This window comes from Neofelis nebulosa, chromosome 6 (assembly GCF_028018385.1).
Source record: "Neofelis nebulosa isolate mNeoNeb1 chromosome 6, mNeoNeb1.pri, whole genome shotgun sequence".
In the NCBI taxonomy this organism is placed as follows: Eukaryota; Metazoa; Chordata; class Mammalia; order Carnivora; family Felidae; genus Neofelis; species Neofelis nebulosa.
In genome coordinates this window covers 12779662-12800772 of record NC_080787.1, presented here as the reverse complement: position 1 = coordinate 12800772, position 21111 = coordinate 12779662, and the positions used below count along the sequence as shown (strand labels likewise).

The 21111-nt window shown below is 43.9% G+C and overlaps 1 protein-coding gene across 7 annotated transcripts in view; it reads right to left on the bottom strand.

Moving 5' to 3' along the window:
• Nucleotides 1-291: 291 nt before the first annotated feature.
• Nucleotides 292-21111, bottom strand: part of MBOAT1 (membrane bound O-acyltransferase domain containing 1) — a 107398-nt gene continuing 86578 nt past the window's right edge. For 5 of the 7 annotated variants that reach the window (XM_058732871.1, XM_058732870.1, XM_058732872.1 and 2 more), the window contains 6 exons: nucleotides 19082-19274; nucleotides 13611-13714; nucleotides 11147-11211; nucleotides 8777-8909; nucleotides 6476-6627; nucleotides 292-1478 (listed from right to left, as the gene is read on the bottom strand). In XM_058732871.1, coding sequence (XP_058588854.1) covers nucleotides 1352-1478; nucleotides 6476-6627; nucleotides 8777-8909; nucleotides 11147-11211; nucleotides 13611-13714; nucleotides 19082-19274 — 774 coding nt within the window. In that variant the 3' untranslated portion in view covers nucleotides 292-1351. Of the gene's footprint in view, nucleotides 1479-6475; nucleotides 6628-8776; nucleotides 8910-11146; nucleotides 11212-13610; nucleotides 13715-19081; nucleotides 19275-21111 lie in introns of those variants that run through there. The other 2 variants (XM_058732875.1, XM_058732878.1) reach the window with 2 other exon arrangements.

Genomic DNA, 21111 nt, shown 5'->3' with positions numbered 1-21111 from the left:
CACAGAGGACAAATTGAACAGGTCATAAAAGGTCAAATTTTAAACAAGTAAAAACTGGAACTTTGTGCATTTGTTAAAACTTAAGAGAAAAACCTGAACTATGTGCATTTGTTAAAACTTAGAGAAACACACAAATATAAGGCACGTGCTTCAGAATGCTGAGTCACCCCTCACAGAAACAAAAAGCAATCATTCCATTCAGGAATGCTTCCTTTATATAGAAACACAGCATTCATTTGGTAAAAAACCAACTGGGAGCCATCTGATTGGAACAAATTCTCTCACCATTACTTTAGGGTGTGCTGTTGTAACATATAATTTATTATTATCAGTTTCATCATTTTGCACATTTAATACCATGTTTCTTTCTCCCACATAGAATATTATCCAATAGAAGTCCCCGAAAGGAACCACAGCACATTCATAACAAGGATAGAAAACGGTCCATTTCTGCTCTCCAATACAATGATTCAACTAAAATAGTCAAATTTAATCAACTGCAAAACCAGAAAAGTGAAAATCAGCTGGTGTGTGTATCATAACCAAGATCATGAACACCTCCACGAAATGAGGTGAGCAAAGAGAAAAATGCTGCTTCTTAACAAGCTTCTATGGAACTTTACTTTTTTAAAACAAATTACTTATTTAGAAGGCTTATTTATTCTGCCTTTGATGGGACAAACATTTGGGTGTTTTCTCAGGGCCATCCCTGGGCAAAGAGATGGCGTGTGTGAAATGGAAAACAGTAGCCCTTCCTAGACTCCTGGAGTACAGGAGACTGATTTCCAATCTTGGCTCAGTTCAGAAGGAAAAAAGGGAAGAGTTCTATCTCTTGGGGGAAAAAATGCAGCCTACTTTTGGGCATGCCTGATTTTCCATCCACTCAAGTGTTCACGGCAAGTCCTCCTGGTTCTTTCGTGCTGGCTCCTTCTCCTCCGTGGTCTTCTGAGTGTCGTCACTGTGGTCAAAGGGTCTGGGGCTTCCCAAGGAACAACCATATCTGGGTATATTCTGGAAGATCAGCTCTGTCAGCAACCACCTTCTGCCTTCCGGAGCAGATGTATGGGCTCCCGTGGCTGGAAATGGTGCCAGAGAAGCAAAGACCCAGCAGCCCAGACTGCACGGTCTCTGGCACATTCTGCACATACCTCCACACCACTCAAGTGTCCTAGGAAATATTAAGTCAACTGGACATGGCTGACTTAAAAAGGCTTGATAAAAATTCTCCCTGCACTTAAAAAAAAAAATGCATGTAAACATTGCTTCTAAGTCACTGGAGAACCCTTGAGCCTTTTGGTCTCAACTTTCCGATGTTTTGCAGTTTTACACGCTCAGCTTTTTCTTGGAGGTATCAATCTTTTTTCTTCTTATTAACGGAGTTCAGAGTCTGAGGCTGCCTCTGAATATGAGCATGGGGTTTGACCGGCAGAAATAGTATTATCAGAAGACTTATGATGTGTAAATAAAAGTACATGGACCTAAAATAAAACGCAAAAATTATATTTCGCACAAGGATGCAAATGGGAAAAGTCACATGGGTGTGATTACATCATCTGCAGGCCAGCAAGTGAAGGCACAATTTTGGGCAGTAGCCAACCCGTCTGTATTCCAGTTTGCCTTGATCCACCCCAAGGCGGGCGGGGGGGGGGGGGGCTCCTTCAGTAGGTGAACAGGCCAGGGATGGACCAAAAGCATAGAACTGAACACAGCAAACCCATCAGCCCATCTACAGATAGATACACAGTACTGTCCCCCTGCCCTGATCAGACTAAGAGCATGAATCCCATAACAGCCAGAAACCCCTAATGATTTGAAATCTAAGAACACACAGGACCCAATTCAAACCCTATACTCTGTTCCCTAGACACAAACGCACCTTACACTTTAACTGATATGCTCAAGTGTAAAGAGTTGTTCTTGTGTGCGTTAGGAGCCAGAAGAATCCAGATTTTCAAAACCTGCTCTATGACTCTGAAAATCGCTTTCACCCAAACTAATAAGAAACAAGTGCTGCTTTTTCAGTCTGTGCATTTCTATTGTGTAAACGTGGCATTCAGCACACTGAGCACAATGTAGACAATAAATATCTGTAAATGCAAGTAATTAGAAACAGCTCACATTTGTACAACTGTTCTATAGCCTTTTGGAAAGGCTGAACTTAAACGTTCTCCAATGCTTCTGGAAGATCAAAGGAAAATAATGTCAAGAAACCCAGAACGGATTCATGTGTCCTTCTCAGACACATTGGAATCAGGTTAATTCACATATCCCCTAAATAAATTTCCCTGAAAGCATCTACAGAATAGTCAAAAGTTCTAACAGAAGCAAATACATCTTCACTTATTCTTTATTATTATCTTATTATTATTATTTATTATCTTTATTATTCAATAAGCATTTACTGCTTAGGATGTACAAAGCATTAAACCAGGACCAAAAAAAAAGGCAAAGCCCTTCCTTCCTTCAGGGGAATGGGGAACAACAGGAATATAGGAGTGAGGGTACCACAGATATCTCCCTCCCACCTTAGCTGGAGGACACGGTCCAAGAGCCCCAAGTAGAGGTCTGAAACTGTGGACAGTACTGAAACCTATATATACTGTTTCTCCCTCTACAGACCTATGATACAGTTTAATTCATAAATTAGGCAAAGTAAGAAATTAATAGAACTACAACCATGTACTTTAATAAAAGTTATAAGAATATGGTCTCTCCTCTCTCAAAATACAGTACAATAGTACTGTACTCACCCTTGTGATGATGGGAGGTGATAAAATTAGTAACATTAGACTACTACTGACCTTTTGATCACACATCAGGAGGCGGATCATTTGCTCCCAGAGAGTAATTGCGGGTAACTGAAACCATGTAAAGCAAAACCGGGGATAAGGAGGCTCCTATAACTTAACCAGCCCCAGGCAAGTAAACAATTAATTTATTGTCTAAACCAGGACACCGAGAGTGAAAAAGAGTTCTATAGACAGACACACTGGCTCAACAGGCACTCCAGCCACGCTTTGTTCTTGCATTCTCCTTAATCTTTCATATGTGGCCGTATCTACACTGGAACAGTTATGTTAGATTAAAGCCAATTATTTTGGAAGTCAGAAGGAAAATATTTCAATCCCCTCCCAAAGTTTAGTAACCTATTCTGCCATTCCATATTTTTCTAAAATTTTAAGAAACACTTCATCTCTTTATTATGGAAAAACTCAACATTTGTTGAGCACCCTAGTTCCGAACCAGGTACCCCAGATACACCGATGAATGAGGCATAGTCCTCACTCTCAAGGAGATGCTATCTGCAAAAGATGTCTCTACCTGGCATCCTTACACACTGAATTTAAGAAAGTGTCACTACTAGGGCACCTGGGTGGCTCAGTCAGTCAAGCGTCGGACTTCGGCTCAGGTCATGATCTTGCAGTTCATGGGTTCGAGCCCCTGTGCTGACAGCTTGGAGCCTGCCTCAGATTCTGTGTCTCCTTCTCTGTCTGCCCCTCCACTGCTTGCTCTGTGTCTCTCTCTCAATAAGTAAATGTTAAAAAATATTTTTTAAGGGTCTTCTACTTAAAGACAAGTTCGTGGAGGGGCGCCTGGGTGGCGCAGTCGGTTAAGCGTCCGACTTCAGCCAGGTCACGATCTCGCGGTCCGTGAGTTCGAGCCCCGCGTCAGGCTCTGGGCTGATGGCTCGGAGCCTGGAGCCTGTTTCCGATTCTGTGTCTCCCTCTCTCTCTGCCCCTCCCCCGTTCATGCTCTGTCTCTCTCTGTCCCAAAATAAATAAAAAATGTTGAAAAAAAAAAATTTTAAAAAAAAAAAAAGACAAGTTCGTGGATAAGGATTTGCCTTTCAAAATGAGTTCCCAAAAAGGTCCAGCCATGGACCCCAAAGGTGCCCCAACCTTCCAATTCACGTATTGAAGCCCCAACTTCCCAAGGGATGGCATTTGGAGAAGTGGAGCTCTGGGAGGTAATCTGGTTGGGGGTGGGCCCCGTGATGGGATAACCAGAGTGTGAGCTGCCTCTCCCTGTGTGGCTGTGCCACCCTGTGAGGACACGGAGAGAAGGCAGCTTCCGTAAACTAGGAAGATAGCACTCACCAGAAACCCAATCTGCCAGCACCTTGATCTTGGGACTTCCCGGCCTCCGCAACGAGGGAAATGTTTGTGGCAGAACTCACTCGGGCTATATTTAGTCATAGTATCCTGAGCTCAGACAGGTTCTTTCATAATACATTTAAGTGTTTACTTGGGATTCACAACTTAAAGATGAGACAGGAATTTAAAGCTGAGATGGGAAGTCACCATAGATTGAAAACCGACTAGACCTAAAAATAAAGCACATCTGAAATTTAAATGTTAAGCAGTGATGGATGTGCGGAGAAGTGATTTGCATACAACTGCCATTCATTGCCAGTCACCAAAATTAGCCCCAAGTGAGGAACAGATCTGGAATGCAACCAGACCCACCTCCGCTAAAAAAAAAAAAAAAAAAAAAAAAAAAAAACACATTCAATTTTCATTTCTTTCATCAGATTCAGTGATTCTCTTAAGAGATGCTGAAAACACTTTGTGAGATGCAATCTATGATAGCCGTTGGCAACACGTGGCTGTTACAATTCAAATTAATTAAAATTAGATAAAATTGACCATTCAGTTCCTCAGTCACCGCAGCCACATTGCAAACGCTCAACGGCCACACGTGCCGATGACTAACACACCGGATAGCATTTCTAGACTGTAGAAACTTCTGGACAGAGCTGATCTGGGCAGGGAATTGTTTTTGTAAATACATGGAAATCTACTTGGGTGATCTGGCTTGGTAGCTATTTGCTTCTCTTCCTCTAGAGCCCCTGAGTGTAGGAATCAGCATACTTCAGTCGGTTAAATGCACGTTATCTCCAACAAATCGCTATTTAGCATGATCTCCAACCAGTAACATTCTGCCCAAATAGCTTGTAAAGACATTTTTCGTGACTGCATTACTGTTCTTGCTATAAAGGAACTCCAGGTCTGAAACTCAGGTCGAGGTGTGTGAGTTTTGTTCAATCACCCTCTCTGAGCTTCCACTTCCTCTTACGACAAACAGGGATACTGAGAGCTACTCTCTCCCCTCAGTTCACCACTATCTACCATGGATTCTCGGTTCTGCCAACACTCAGGTCACTTGGGCTTCAGTGCCCAGAACCTCCTCCTAGCACAGGGGGCCTTTTCAGTGCTGTTCCCTGTGTCTGGAGCACAGTCCCTAGGGTGCTCCACCTGGACCATCACCCTCACATCCCCACACACACTATGTTTCGCTCCCCCCCCACGCAGCCTCCAGGTCTTAGCTCGAATGCCGTTGTCACCCAAAAGCTACCCTTGATGTCCGGTCTGAGTCCGATTCCTGTTACGTGCCCTCCTAAGTCTCGATACCGATGAGGGAGCATTAAGGCAAGCTGAGGGCAAAGTGCAAGCCAGCGCCCCTGCCCCGCCCCCAGGTGGGATATGTGCCATATTCCTCAGACACTCCTGGCCGCCCAAGGACCAAGGAAAGGAAACAAGCAGTTAATAGAGATCACAGTCATGCGGGACGGGAGTCCCCCTCAGTTCACAAATATCTTAAGATGGCCTTTTTTTTGTAATTTATTATCAACAGACTCCTCTCCAGTTATCTCTAGACTCCGTTTCCTAGAGCCCCTGGTATCACCTTCCTCTCCATAGGGATATGGGGAACAAAGGCAAGAAAGAAACAGCAGGTAAAATTAAATTTCTTTACAACCTGCAGCCCATTGATAAATACTTCAGGCAAATTCGGAGTAGAACATTTCCTCCAGGAACCCCCCACCATCCTAGAGTAAATGCCTTACTAGAGGAAAAACGACCTTAGCTTCACAATAGCAAGGCCTCAGGTATCCTAGGAGTCCTCTTTAGCAGACCAAAGGCCTTCTGGAGGCCTCCTTTTGACTCTACCTCCCCCAACTCCGGGGTATATAACTAGTCACTCTTCACAACCCCAGTAGAGCTGTTCCTGCCCACCGGTCCTGTCCATGTGCTTTGATAAAATCACATCTTGCAGCAAAGACATCTTCAACAATTCTTTCTTGGCCATCAGCTGCCAACCCCCACCACTCCAAAACCTCATCAGTATCATTCACTCTGAGTACAATCTTAATGTACTCTTAATGTACTTAATGCCTCTATCAAGCTATCCCCTCCATGGGACCAGGAAGGATTTCTTTTATTTTTCTCACCATTTTATCCCTAACTTCTAGGACAGTGCCCAGCAACCAGAAGGTATTAAATGGTTTTGAGCTGAACGCAAACATTCCTGCTGTAAGTTGACACATATTTCACATTTTGGCAGTTTCCTCCACTTAAGATACGTGGAAGCCATATTTAGAAATTCTTAATACTGATGGATTCAATTTGCCAACTTCCAAGCCAAACGCAGAGAAGACAAGTTTATGAAACGGCAATGGAGAACGACGGAAACTTACTTGTATAAGCTGATGGTTGGTTCAACTGCTAACATAACGAAGGGAGCAACGGTGTAGGACACGGCCAGCTGAGTGACCGCCCAGGTGACCACATCATATGCAACCTTGAGGGCTTTTGAGGAAAGGAAGTAATGTCTGTAGTTGTTCCTCATCTGCAAGCCAAGGAAGGCAGAGCCAGGGATAAAAAAATAAAAACAGTTTTTATTCCATGCATGGGGGCAGTACACCTTGGGAACACAGGTGATCAAAAATGCCATTATGATTTTTATTATTGTAAAAACATATATTTATGTCCACTATTGACAAGTGTTCAAAGAACTAAGCAAAAAACAATTTTATCTTTTGATATCTGCCAGCGAAAAGCACTGTTTATAACCTTGGCACATATCCTCCCAAGCCTCTCGCTATGCATACACATCCACATTTATATTTTCACTGATGGCACAGATTTATTTTCTAGGTTTTTTTTTTTTTTTTTAGTATTCTATCGGAAACCATATTTCATGCCGAAAATATTAATCTGTGATATAATATGGAAAAGCTAACTTTTCCATAATTAATTTGTAGGTCTTTTAATAAATGGGACTAGATTTGCCTCCAGAAAGACATTTAATTCCCCGATCCAAGAACCAAAGGCACAGCTGGGACAGTGACTGGCTTACAGGTAGCTTAGCCCCAAAGCAGGAGAGGCTTCCTGGGGGCCTCTGGGTAAGCTAAAGGCTCCTTCTTGGTGAGTTCAAGACAGTCAGAGCTCCACCCCCTGGGGAGCGTAAGCAGTATCAGCAAACTCCTGGGTTCATTCTCCTGGGAATACTGTTCTACCAACCCTCTCTACCCCCTACCTAACTCATTTGTGAAAAATATGTCCGGGCCACCCAAAAGAAAGGCTTTCCATAAATCAATGCTTTGATACCAGTTGAAATCACAGAGCTAAAGGCATTTTCGGGAATAATACTTTGGATATATAAACGAGCACAATTCCGGTCTTTGTTTTAGCTTGTCCTGGCCATCTGTTCTGTGCTTGTATAATGTAAGGGGTATGTGAATGGGAGAAAAGACACTGCATTCCTTGTTTTCCACTTACAGATATGTGGAATATAGACGTTACTACTCATGCTGATTAGTGCACTTTTAAAATAATCAATTATTCTTGTTCACACGTATATTCCAACCCACATTCATCGAACTAAAACAGGTATTCTGCAGGGAAGGGACTCTTGCTCGCTGCGGGATTCCAGTACCTGAAACACTCACAGGATACATGAATTAAAGAAAGCGTGAATAGCTACACTGGGGCTCCTGAATTCACATCCAAAATACAGTTTAACAAATGTCATTAAAAATCCGTGGCACCAGGGGCACTTGGGTGGCTCAGTCAGTTGAGCATCCGACTTCAGCTCAGGTCACAATCTCACGGTTCATGGGTTCGAGCCCCGCGTCAGGCTCTGTGCCGACAGCTCGGTGCCTGGAGCCTGCTTCGGATTCTGTGTCTCCCTCTCTCTCTGCCCCTCCCCTGTTCATGCTCTGTCTCTGTCTCAAGAATAAATAAACATTAAAAAAAATTTTCTTTTTAGAAAAGAAAATTTAGCACCTAAATATGGAAGGCCACAATCATTATCAAAGGTTGCGATTAAATCAAATACAAAACTCTACTGCACAATCAGCACACCCTGATTTACAATTACTCACATACGTGTTCATTTCGTTCTTTAAGGGCAGGCAGGGTTTGTGTTTCTTTAGCATCCTACTCTACAACCAGCACAGAGTAGGAACAGTCCAGGACGAACCAGAGGCTACCCAAACAAATTCACAAAGAATTTCACACAAACTAACTTAATCGGATCAGGCATGAGCATGTGAAAAGTTAGAGTGATCTCTAACAACACAATTTTACTGGCTGCACAGACTTGGTGGATTGTTTCTCAGCTTACGATAATGAAATGAGAAAATGAGTTGGGTACAAGCAGAATGAAGCCTGTGGAGCCTCAATTACGAAGGCATCGTAATTGGTAGACCGCTTAATGATTAAAAATGTTTTCATCTCTGAAGGTATGAAACATTCATTACTCCTAAAATTCCTTGTTTTGCAAATACCATCTGTAAATAACAGAAAAGCAGTTAATCACTTGGTGGCCAAAAATTCCTACATATTGAAGTATTTCTCTAAGAGGAAGACTTCTGTCGTGTGGTGATTTTTCCAAGTATCACTCCCATCTCCCCCACCTACTTCTGAGACCAGAAGGTAACACATACAGGCATCAGATTATTAGGGAAAAGATCCTACAACCAAAGGAAGCTTACCGTTCTGGCTGCTACTGTGACAAGGGTTCCAGTTAAGAAGGTAAAATAGTATCCAGGGTAGACACCATGCCACAAGGCAGACAGGACAAAGGTTAGCACCGTGGGGTACCAGGGAACCCGCTCATAGCACACTCTATGAAGAGAGGAAGGTACAACAAGCCATCAGTCAGAGGAGCAGAAACGTCTTAACTACACTTGTGCCTTAGACCACACAGAAATCATCTGACCCATTACGGATGGCGAACAAGCCTACCCCTACCAGGGCTTTTCAATGCAATGCCAGCTGCCTGAGCTCCGTTTCCTGAATGCTACCAGACAGGGAATTCGTAGTCCAATCGTCTGGGGAGTAGAATAGGAAGTTTTAAACTGCATGGAACTAAATGATCTGGGCCTCGTCATACGAGATCTAATAAAAGTCCAAGCGGTCACTCCACCCAGCAAGAGCTCCTGCCTCATAGAAGCGCACTCCTCCAGTGCCCTGATCTACCGGGAACACTTATGGATCAGTGCCACTCGCACTAGAACTTTTCAGATCAGGATAGCGTCTTTCGAAGTGGGTATCTTCCTTCGGTCAAAATGAATCCCAACCTGGCCTCCGTGCCATCTACCCAGCAAACGCTGCAAACCTTTTCATCTCTCTTGGCAAGGACTCCAGCACAAAATCAAGGTGTCGGTTACACGACTTTTCAGCACTTCCGGTGTCCCTTTGGATTTCAATCCACGAATTCGCTTTAAAGAGTGACACTGTGAGGACCTAGAAACTGTCAGCAAATACCCTGGAGATCTCTGACTTCTTCGTTGATTAAAACGAAGTGATGGGGACTTTCTCCCAAATCCGATCTATAAATCGCCAGTGGCAGCATAAGGAAACCACTACGTGCTTTACTAAACAATCGAACCCCCCAAAATAAAATAAAATAGAAATTCAAATAGTTAACACCAATCCAGCTCTGTATGGATTGTCAAACGCAATGGAAGTGAACCCAAACTAAGGACTACGGCTTCCTTGTCACACAAAGAAAGAGAATGCATTTGGGGAAAGAGACACAGAACCTGGATGCCACTTGGAATGTTTCTTTGAAATGGGCTAGTCTTCACAGGTATTTGTTTCTTACCCTCTGTATCTTTTTGTATGAATAAGATGCTTTGTTTTCCAAAATGATTTTTTAACATTTGTTACATTTTTTATGTTCAGTCATCTTAGAACATAAATTCCCAATGGAGATATTGGGATTACCTGACATACAGAAATAGAGGTTTAGGGGCACCTGGGTGGCTCAGTTGGTTGAGCATCCAACTCTTGATTTCGGCTCAGGTCATGATCTCACGGTTCATGGGATCAAGTCCTGTGTCACGTTCTGTGCTGACAGTGCGGAGCCTGCTTGGGACTCTCTTTCCCTCTCTCTCTGTCCCTCCCCAACTCGTACTCTGTCTCTCTCTCAAAATAAATAAACATTAAAACAAACAAACAAAAAAAGAAATAGAGGTTTATGCTAAATTTACTGGTAAGATTAATAGCAGCAGTAAGTACAAATTCCCAAAATTTGCATGTCCAGGTCAATTCTCAGATGGCGCTGCTTGAGTTTACTTTGGAGTGTTACCGTATATTGTCTCTTACCCCGATGTTGGGACCTATGAAAAATGCTACGTATCGGAAACAGAATCTACAGCTTGATAGTTTCACACTCTTCTTGCACTCATATGATCGGAGTATTCGCTAGCTAGAGTTTTTTGCTTCAAGGATAGCACATTATTAATCCCATATTAAGTAACGTTTCCAGTCTTGGAACGTGTAGGGAAATAAACGACAGAGAAATACGAACAAAGATGTGAGGTTAAAAAAAACCTAAATCTTCAAGGTGCCATCAAGCTGTTAGTGCTAGGGATAAATGGAGATCTTCAGTGATTTGATGCTGACATTGACCTTCCTTGACCTAATCTCCTATAGGTAAGAGGCAGCAAAACACAGAGGTTTAAGAGCCTGGCTCTGGAGAGAGTCTCTCTTTAGGCTCTTATCAAGTACTCAGTAGCTGTGTGACTTTAAGCAAGTGTCATAACCTCTCTGTCTCACTTTCCACATCTGTAAAATGGGGATAGCCACGATCTCCTATGGAACTGACCTGAGAACTGCACGAGTGGCTGCTAGACAAGAAGGGCACTATTAGGTGTTTGATACACTAAAATAACTATGCTACGCTGTGACCCTCTCACATTATTTCTACTTTTCCATTTACAGGGCAGAGATGTTAATACAAAACAAAAGTGTCAGATGACACGTTACTCCTGGCAGACTACTGCTCATCTAGCGACGCCCATCTAAACATATCCCAGTGCCACGAGCAATGAGGTCATTTTTTTTATTTTTCTTACCGCTTTAGCCAAGTAGCTGTCTGAATATTCCAGTTTTCTAAGTACATTTTGAAACTTGTGGCAGTCTAGAAAGAAGAAAATAACACCTATCATTAGCTTCAAAAATTCCCCAAGTAATGGAAAGTCCTCCCCAGAATTTCCCTGGCGGCAGATTAGATGTGCATAGAGACGACTCCATCCAGAGAAGATCAGTGGTTCCATCCTACACAGTACAATTTCCTGGTGTTTAGACAGTTCGCTTTGCACTAAAACTTGGCTTGCAAAGTCTTCATTTCCCTCAAAACTTATTTTCAAATTATAGGAAAACTGAAGGAATGTCTTACAGGTTTTTCTCCCACTCTGGTTAAAAAAAAATTTTTTTAAGTCATCTGAGTTTAAAAACTAAACACTCTAAAGGGGGATTTGCCATAGGAAAGGTTTCATCACGTCGATTTAGGCTTTTCTGGAGACAACCTAAATTTAACTGTCATCTTTCCCTATGTGGCCATCTATACACTAGGTCAGTCTTGTGAAGTGATTCTGCCAAGAGCTGCACAGGTTCAAGGGCTTCCAGTTGGATTTAGAATAGGGAGAGATTTCACGCATGAAGGAGTCTCCATACAAAAAAAGAAAACAAACATCACCCAACTGGCAATGACACAGGTGCCAAGGAGAGAGATTCCAAAATAATCCATCAATTGGGTTTTCTCATTAAAAAAAAAAGAAAGAAAGACAAAAGTCGTATCAAAGGCTGGTAGTAGAAAGCATGAAGCAAACTTTCAAGAACCAGAATTCTTGGGGTGCCTGGGTAGCTCATTGGGTAAGTGTCTCTTGATCTCAGTTTAGGTCTTGATCTCAGAGTTGTGAGTTCAAGCCCCACATCATGATGCCTACTTTAAAACAAAACAAAAACCCAGAATTCCTAATAAAGGCAGAGTATAAGTGGCACTTTTTTCTATGCCAGCCCTAAGGACATCTTGGGCCATACATTGGCCTAATGTAGTATGTTTGGAGGGAAGGTGAGAGATGGTAGGTAGGTAGATAGATCAGACAGAAAATTAAATACATAAGTAGATATTATAACTTTTTAATTCAAAGCCCTAAGGGGTTTTATTTATGTTGTCTTTGGCTAACACAACGCTATATGTACAGCTTCGAAGTACCTTAACTAAATCAGACTTCCTTGGGTTTCTTCAGCTCTTTGCTCTAGATCAACTCTACTGAGAATGCAGACTTCTGCTTTCTGGTTTTCTCTTCTAATAAAGATGTGACTTAACAACTTAGCGCTTCACCCTGACCACACACCCACAACAGGGGGGCTGTGTTTTGGGCACACAGCTGAGGGGACTGGTGAGCAGACTGGTGAGCTGCTGTAAAGGACGTGTACCCGTAGCACCCCAAGGCAACCAGCAGTGATCCGAGATTTTTGAGGAAGCCAAGAACTTGAGTGGGAAAAGCGAATGAAGTCCCGATGCGACTCTCTCGGACGTCATCTGTATAGAAATGGGAAGCTTGTAAGTGATCTACACTGCTTTTCCAAGCATGACAAAGGTCGTACTGGAGGCTGCTGCTTGTCCATTAAGAAGAAGAGAAGCCTCGGGCATTAAGAAGGTGGAGAACATCGGCCATGTCCCCTTTTGGCCTGGTGTCCACCTAACAGGGAGCAGGCGGTCAGTCTCCACATCCCTGGTTTCTTGCTCTACACGCACATCCTCTTCTGCTCAGACTCTCCCGTGGCGCCCTGCCTGCCCTGTGGTGGGTGGGAAACCAGAACCGACAGCAAGTATGAGTCACCCGGCTAGAGGACCAACCCTTCTGTAGGTCGAGAACCGAGTCCTTACTCCCACTCAGCAGCCAGAAGGAAAGGCTGCTCTGACCGCTCACACAGTGCCAGGAAAACCGGGAATCTCATGGCCCCAACAAGACCACCTCTGAAGATAAGGACATGTCGAGAACCGAACCGTGATCCAAGAACAGAGCCAGGGAAAGACCAAAAACAAACCAACAAACAACAACAAAAACCCACGCTGATTCGAGTGGCCTAAAAGCCATGTGCCATGACAAAGCTTCTTAAAAGCAAATGGATTAGAAATGTTTCAGAAGGAACCACAGAGAATGCCTGCCATACAACAGCCTAAACGCAGGAACTTCCAGTCTGTATTCTTGACTGAAGAAAGCAGAATGTGAAATGAGAGAAGATGACATCTGTACTTTCTGGTAGAAAGAACAGGACTGTAAACAACAAAACGATTTTCCTGGCTCCTTTTCAGATTTCTACACGTCATTCCTTGAGCCATGCAAACTGTCAAGAAAGTAGGTTATCTTAAAAAAAAAAAAAAAAAAAAAAAGTCCAAGGGGCTGCTCGACTTGGAACTCCCTGATCCCTCGGACACTCTGAGAAAGAACTTCCAGGGACACCACACTCAAAGCAAATCATTTGCTCTATTTGCGACGGAAGCTTGACGCAAAAGCATAATAGACTCACCTCAATTTTCCAGATGTTTAGGTTAGAAAGCAGATCCCAACAGAAATTTCCATTCTTATCCAGTCCGCTGAACCCAAAGCCCGCTGCATTATTCACTGCATCAGCTATGGTTTTTAAAACAACACATTAGGATATGGAACAAAAGTCACGTTGCTGCTTTATAAGATATTAAATGTCTGTCTAACTTTAAGATTGAGAGAGAGGCAGTGGTCTCTCCTTTGGGAAAGAAACCAACACAATTTTAAGGACCTGGTACCATCATAAATCACAGAAACATCAGTGGTTCTTTGGTGGCCTTAACGTTCACGGACTCATTTTTATTCATTCGCTAGCCATTTAGTGAGCACCTGTGAATGATAAGAAGGCACTAGACGCTCACAGAACACAAGATGGAAGTAAAAGAGAAATGAATCAGAACAAAGCAGCAAGGATTTAGTGACCAACTTGATAGAAGGGGAGACAGGGAAGAAGGTAAACACACATCTAAGCTCAGAAGCAGAGGCCAGAAGAAACTGAGGACCCAGGGGACTCAGGCCCGAGAGTTGTCATTCAAGATGGCACAATGTGACCTGACAGTGTTGGTTCTGAAAGAGAAACCGGAGCTCATTCTGGACACATTCAGGGTGACATGCCAGTAGGTTTCAGCCAGAGCTGCTGAGATACAGTTAGAAAAGCTCAGAACACAAGACAAAGAGCTGAGACAGAGAGACATGAATCTGGGGCCAGCAGCCACGGAGACCACACGTGGACCCCATTACCAAAGCATCCTACCCACAAAGTCAGTCTGAGAAAACGCCCGTTTCCATCTTTATTTCACTTCACTGAACCGTAAGAAGATGTCCCCCTGCGGTGAGTGCAACATTTCTGACTCCTTAATTATGCGATTTTGTAATCAGATGGAGACCTGATGAAATCGACGTAGATGCCGACCAAGAGGCTGATTTTCTCTTTTCACTTCGTTCAATTCTGTCAGACTATTTTCTTTAAAAAAAAGAAACTTCAACACCCCGCCCCCCCAAAATAGTAGTCCAGATAAAAAATGGGCAGAAGACACAGACATTTCTCCAAAGACAACATCTAGATGGCCAACAGACACACGGAAAGATGCTCAACATCACTCATCAGGGAAATGCAAATGAACACTATAATGAGATATCTATCACCTTATTACTTGTCAGAGCGGTTAAAAAATACAACAAACACCAAGAGTTGGCAAGGATGTGGAGAAAAAGGAATCCTCATAGACTCCTGGTGGGAATGCAAACTGGTGCAGCCACTGTGGAAAACAGTATGGAGGTTCCTTAAAAAGTTTTAAAAAAGGCCTACCCTATGATCCAGTAATTTCACTACTGAGTATTTACCCAAAAAATACAAGAATACTGCTTCAAAGAGATACAGCATTATTTACCATAGCCAAACTATGGACACAGTCCCAGTATTCATCATTGATGAATGGATAAAGATGTGATATGTGTGTGTATATGTATACACACATACACACAATGGAATATGATTTATCCATAAAAATGAAACCTTGCCATTTGTAACAATATGGATAGAACTAGAGAGTATCGTGCTAAGTGAAATAAGTCAGAGAAAGACAAGTACCATACGACTTCGCTCATATGTGTTTAAAAAACAAAACAAAGGAGCAAAGGGGGGAAAAACACAAACCAAGAAACGTACTCTTACTTAACTCTAGAGGACAAACTGATGGTTACCAGAAGGGAGGTGCATAGGGGGATGGGTGAAAAAGGGTCTGGAGATTAAGGAGGGCACTTGCTGATGTATGGAAGTGTGGAATCACTATATCACACACCTGACACCAAATACAACGCTGTATGTTTACTGAAGTTAAAATAAAAAATAAATCACAGCGCTGTCTTAAGATCTGGGGAGATCTTAGAAAAATCTTTCTTGTAGCTCTACTCATTCTTTTCTATAGGAGTTCAGGGCCAGCTCCAGAGTGACTTCTGAAGGGTTACTCTAAAGAAACACAGCCCGTTCTATGTTCGTCTCCTTTCCTTTTGGCAGGGCTGATGACTGCTTTACCACCTCCAGGTTGGTCCTCTAGCCGGGTGACTGTGTTTGGCTTCACTGGGAAATGATCTGGCTTCTTTTAGAAGGAGGGAAGAGAAGTACTGAGCGCTGATAGGTCATTCTCCCAAGCTGAATGGATGGCTACTCAGCGGACAAGGAGAAGAACAACAAAGCAAGGGTGTGCCAGTTAAGAAACGACTGGGTGTGCCAGTTTAAACGTGCGGGAAGACACTGAACGACAAGACAAAGAGAAGAGGGGCAGTTGGGGTCGGTGTTGGAGACTGAAACAAGGGCCGGGACCCGCAAGGCAGCCCCTCACTCAGCTCCTTCCGCCCCCTCCGGCCTCATCTAAAACGCAGATTAACAACTTGTTCTCTTTCTGGTTCTCGCTACCTTTCCAGGATTGTAGAAAGCTCTCTCTCTACAGGTGTTCTCAGTCAGTGTTCCCAGCGGTGCGAAGACAGTGGCAAGGGTGAGCTCCGGAGGCAGAGCCCCTGGCTTCCTGCCCCCCATCGAGCAACACCCTGAGCGTATGGCCTCGGGAGAGTTGTCTGACATCTAGACACCCATTCCCTTGAGAGGAAATTGGACAGAAGAATGGTATCGAATTTAAAGCCATGTGGAAAGACTTAAATGAGATACGAGTGAGCACAAAGCACGGTGCCTTGCCTGTGGGCGCTCAAGAAATGTTAGCTGTTATCAGTGTCCGTCTCGCCCAGGCTTAGTGATGCTAACATTCTCATCACGCAGGTGGTCAACAATGCCAGACTCCGAATGCTAGAAGGAATTCTGATCCCACAGCCTGAGCGGCTACGAGCCACCCCGCCAAGATAAATGAAGGACCAGAAATAGCGACTCTCGGATGCTACGTCTCTACAGAGGATGGGGGGACCTACCGGGTCCCCCTAGTGCATTCCGCCTCCTCTTAACCGAAGACTTGTTTTTGTCTCCAAGCGGAGGTGGGTGCTACATTCACCAGCCCCAAACTGGCTTTACTTGTATTGCCTACTGTATGATCACAGATAAGTTGGATACCCATATTTTGGAGGTCGTGTTCCTTGGAACACAGCCTGGGCTGAAGTTGAGTCTCGCTAATTAGTACTAATTAGCAAGGGAAAAACAACCAGGATCGTACATGAAGTCCAAAGAAAACAGCTTTAATTATTTCACTGTAAACAGTAACGAGAAAACGAGGCTAACACGGTGCAGCTCAGCTGAGATCCATCAAGAGGCCAGCTTTAAGGATTAAATTTATAATCACGTATAATTAGTGCATCAATTATATGTAAATGATGTTTTAAGGAGCTGGATAAAACAATTATTTGGTAAAGCAGTTTAAGCATTCCCTGTTACACTCTTCATTGCTTCTTTATTCGTAACACAAAGGTTAATTTCAGACCAGCCCAAGCAATCTAAACTAACAAGGTTCAAATTGAGGCCATACAAATTAATGAAGTGTTTCTACTGAAGCTATCAAAAACAGATAAAGGGAAGAGGGTATAGAAAAGAGCCAAGTCCAAAGAAAAAGCTACCCACGGGAAAGAGTACTTCTATACTCCCAGTATCTGGGGCACTCCCGAAAGGGCAGAATGACACCAGACACCCCGTTCCCTAGAACCCCCTCCCCACCCACAGCCCCACCAGCACAACCCACCTCGTGTTAGACTTTCCCTATGAGGCCACGGACTGGCCTTTCTTTCCTCCTAAAGCAGGAGCTCATTTAGTCCAGAAGCCAGCCCGTAAGCCCTAGGATACAGAATACGGGAGAGGGAAAAGTAGGGAGAGGAGAGAGAAAAGGAAAGTAAGTGAACAAGCAGAAGGCAGAAGAGGGCGTGAAAGAGTATTAGCTCTTCCTCTCTCGCTCATTCTCTTACACGCCCACGCGCGCACACACACACAGACGCACCCGCAGGTTAGAGCAGAGTGAAGACATTAAGTAATTCACGTAGAAAACTAAGCCTGGTACTCCGAGCAGGGTTCACCATAGTATGCGTCACGCCTGCCTACAAGAAATTCTCCTTCTCAAGTAAGCAAACAACTACAGAAAGAGGAATAGGACTTTTGAAGCCCCAGCCCATATTCCTCGTCCCCTCTGTACTCCTCGCCTGGGGACAGCTCTCTCTGTGTCCTGCCTGGATGGGGTGCACCATTCTGTGCCCACACAACGTAACCATCTTGACCACAGACCAGAGCTCTTGTTCCCCCTTTGCGTTCCCACGAGCACAGCACCCGGTCCTCGACAAAAACTCCCTGAAGTAACCAAATAGGACAGACACAATTTCCCATGCTGCAAACTTGTTTAAGAGCCTTAAGTCAGATCTTTCTGGCCAAGCATTACATCAATACTGCACCGGACTGAACTTATCCCTGAACATCTCGACCTATGAAAATCATGTAGACCAGGGGCCGGGGAGAGGGAGGAATGAGGAGAATATTACTTTTTCTAACGGGTACAGCATTCCTGTTTGGGGTGACGGAAAACGTCCTGGAGACGGATGGTGGTGATGGTCGCCCAACACCGTGTATTTACTTAATGCCCGTCTGTTGTACGCATAGAGATGGTTAAAATGATAAATTCTACGTTATGTCTATTTTACCACAAAAAATAAAAATTCAGTAGCTACCAGCTTTAATTTGGAGATAAAAACTTGGGAGCATGAAATGAGAAAAAAGGAACTCAATTAAGTGCTATGCCTTCACTCACAGAATATGGGCGAAGCACCAGGCACTGAGTTTAATCATCTGTTTCACTTAATAAACCAAATCACCGCTCCCTGACATCAAGCCCCAGGTCACCCTCAGCTAAGAAGTTAAATTTCCATTCCTGAAAGGGTTCCAAATGTGAACTAGACACAGCTGCCGTGCCTTATCAAAATCCCTTACCACGCCTGGTAAGTAAATAGAAGGACTCACGGCTCACTCCAGCAAAGCTTTAAACTTTTCCAGTCTAAAATTGTTTGAAAGGAAAGAGAGAAAAATCAAAGTGAGTCGAATTTTCTACCTTAAAAAAAAAAAAATCACTTGAAAAAATCTTAACCAACAATTGAAGCAGCATAACCTCAATCAGCAGGTGCATTGGTAAATTATTCAAGCATGTATCCTGTATTATGTACAACCCAGAAAAATGGCCCGATGACCAGCTCATTCTGGAATTTTTCCCTAACTTTCCGCTGTACTGAAGGCCAGTTCTGACTGGTGGAGGAAGCTTCCAGATTTGGACATCTGTTAATAGCATTGAGTTTAAACGAGAGGCAGGATTGCTTTTCTCTTATCATGGGTGATTGATTTTACGGATGGCAGGAGACAGAAGTGCTGTGCGATAAAATACAAAACGATACTGGCTCAGCCACCCCCATTACGTATTGAACTCTGTTTTGATTAGGCGATCCCAAATGCGGTTCTGTCATGCAGGGCCATTCCATCGAACGTACCTAACGTCCAGGCAAAGTAATACTTGGGCTTCGAGGCTTGCATGACGATATACAAGTAGCACAGTCGAGTCAGAAAGTTCGCTTTATGAACAAACCAGTCATCAACCAGGCAGGTGACAGGGAAGGTCTTCGTGAGTGTCAAAAACAGAAGGAGAGACACCAAGGTCATGTACAACTTGCGGATCACTGCTCCCTGAAAATGTGGAAAAGAAAAGAATCGGTGTAACCATTCAAGATTCCAGTATGAAGAAAAACAATTTGAGCAAGGGCACATTAAGAACAAAGCTGTTCCAAGAGCCGCTTTGGCAATAGGCCCTAGAAGGAGAGGCACGCCTAGGACATAAATTGGATGCTGGGCATATGGGCTACAAGTGAAGAAAGAACATACCTCTGACCCTTGAGGATTGAATGTATCTAAAATGGAAGACAATGATTACCAGCACATTCTACCAATAAAAGGTAGGCGTCTTATTACCCAAAACAAGGGAAATAACATTATAGGGTGGCAATCTTCCATCAGAAAGAACCATTTCGCTTGTCTTCCACTTCTGTCACCAGCAGAGCAGAGGAAATGGGTTTCAGTCACCACAAGGACAGAGGCTTAGTCAGGAAGGATTCTGTGCCAGTTTTCAAGGGCCTGAGCCAGGACATGAGCAGGTAATGGAAAGCTTTAGGAAGCCTTCCAGGATGGTTTACATGTGGTCTGCTCTGGCCTTGAGATGTGCTAGTGGTTTTTTGGCTTTTTTTGACGTTTATTTATTTTTGAGAGACGGAGAGCATGAGCAGGGGGAGGGGCAGAGAGAGAGGGAGACCCAGAATCCGAAGCGGGCTCCAGGCTCTGGGCTGTCAGCCCAGAGCCCGATGCGGGGCTCAAACTCAAAAACCGTGAGATCATGACCTGAGCCGAAGTCGGTCGCTTAACCGACTGAGCCATCCAGGCGCCCCATGATGTGCTAGTGTTTTAAATGCCTCTGGACCAAGTGATTTCTGCTCAGTTTCCCTGACATTCCAGGCAATGTCAATGAACATCAATAGGATTCTGGTTCCCAACTTTAAAAAAAAAACAAAAGGGGGCCACTTTCTCTTTGTAATATGGGGACAGCAGGATGGCAACAGCACCTCCCTCAGCTTGAGGGTTAGGTGAGTGAGTGTCTGCAAGGCATCCAACGGCGCCTGGCTCCCAGTCGAGTGCACGCCACGCTTAGCCACGATGATGCCAACACACTGGGGAAGCACCAGCTCGTGAGGGCCACCCTCTCCCACCGATGTGCCTTCAGCCAAAGTACCACCTCCCTGCTTCATGCTCTCCGTGCACAAACATGCAAGAGGCTCCCTGGAGAGTGATGTTAAGACTCTCTGAGAATATTCTCTACGAGCGCGTCCAACATAAGAGCACTACTGTGCCAGACCCTGCCAAGAAACACCCGCGGGCACCCTCATGTCTCGTGGCCACGGTGACCTCACTGCTATGTTGTTTCGATGCCGCAGCGAGAGCGGAGACAGTGGACGGACCATAAACTGTCAAAGACCCGACAGCACCGAAACTCTCTGAAAACGCATGCTCCAGAAGTCACTTAAATTTTCAAATAATTAACTTTGCCTGGGTTGTAGCATTTACAAAATATTTAACTCCAATCTCCCGGTTTTCTCCTCTTTCCAATGTCCCCTACTCCTTCAGCTAATGACAAACGTCCCTTAAACACAGGCCATGTGATCTGAATAAACGCAGCGTTTTTGTAAAGTTCAAGAAGCGATCCTATTGTTGACCACTTTGAAATGAGCAAAATGCAAATTAAAATGAAAGTATTTTTTAAAAAGCCATCTTAAACTCTCTCGAAGTCAATAAAACCAAGCTTTAAGCGTGCCCACGTAAAACTGGTTTCCCACATAAGAAGTGGGCTCTGAAATAAAAATCGCATTTATTCTGGTTCCCACCCCTTCCCATCCCCCCTTTCCCGATATTATCTTTGGGCTGGATGTGAATTTCTATCCCTAAAGACAAAACACTCATAAATCCGAACGTGTTAACT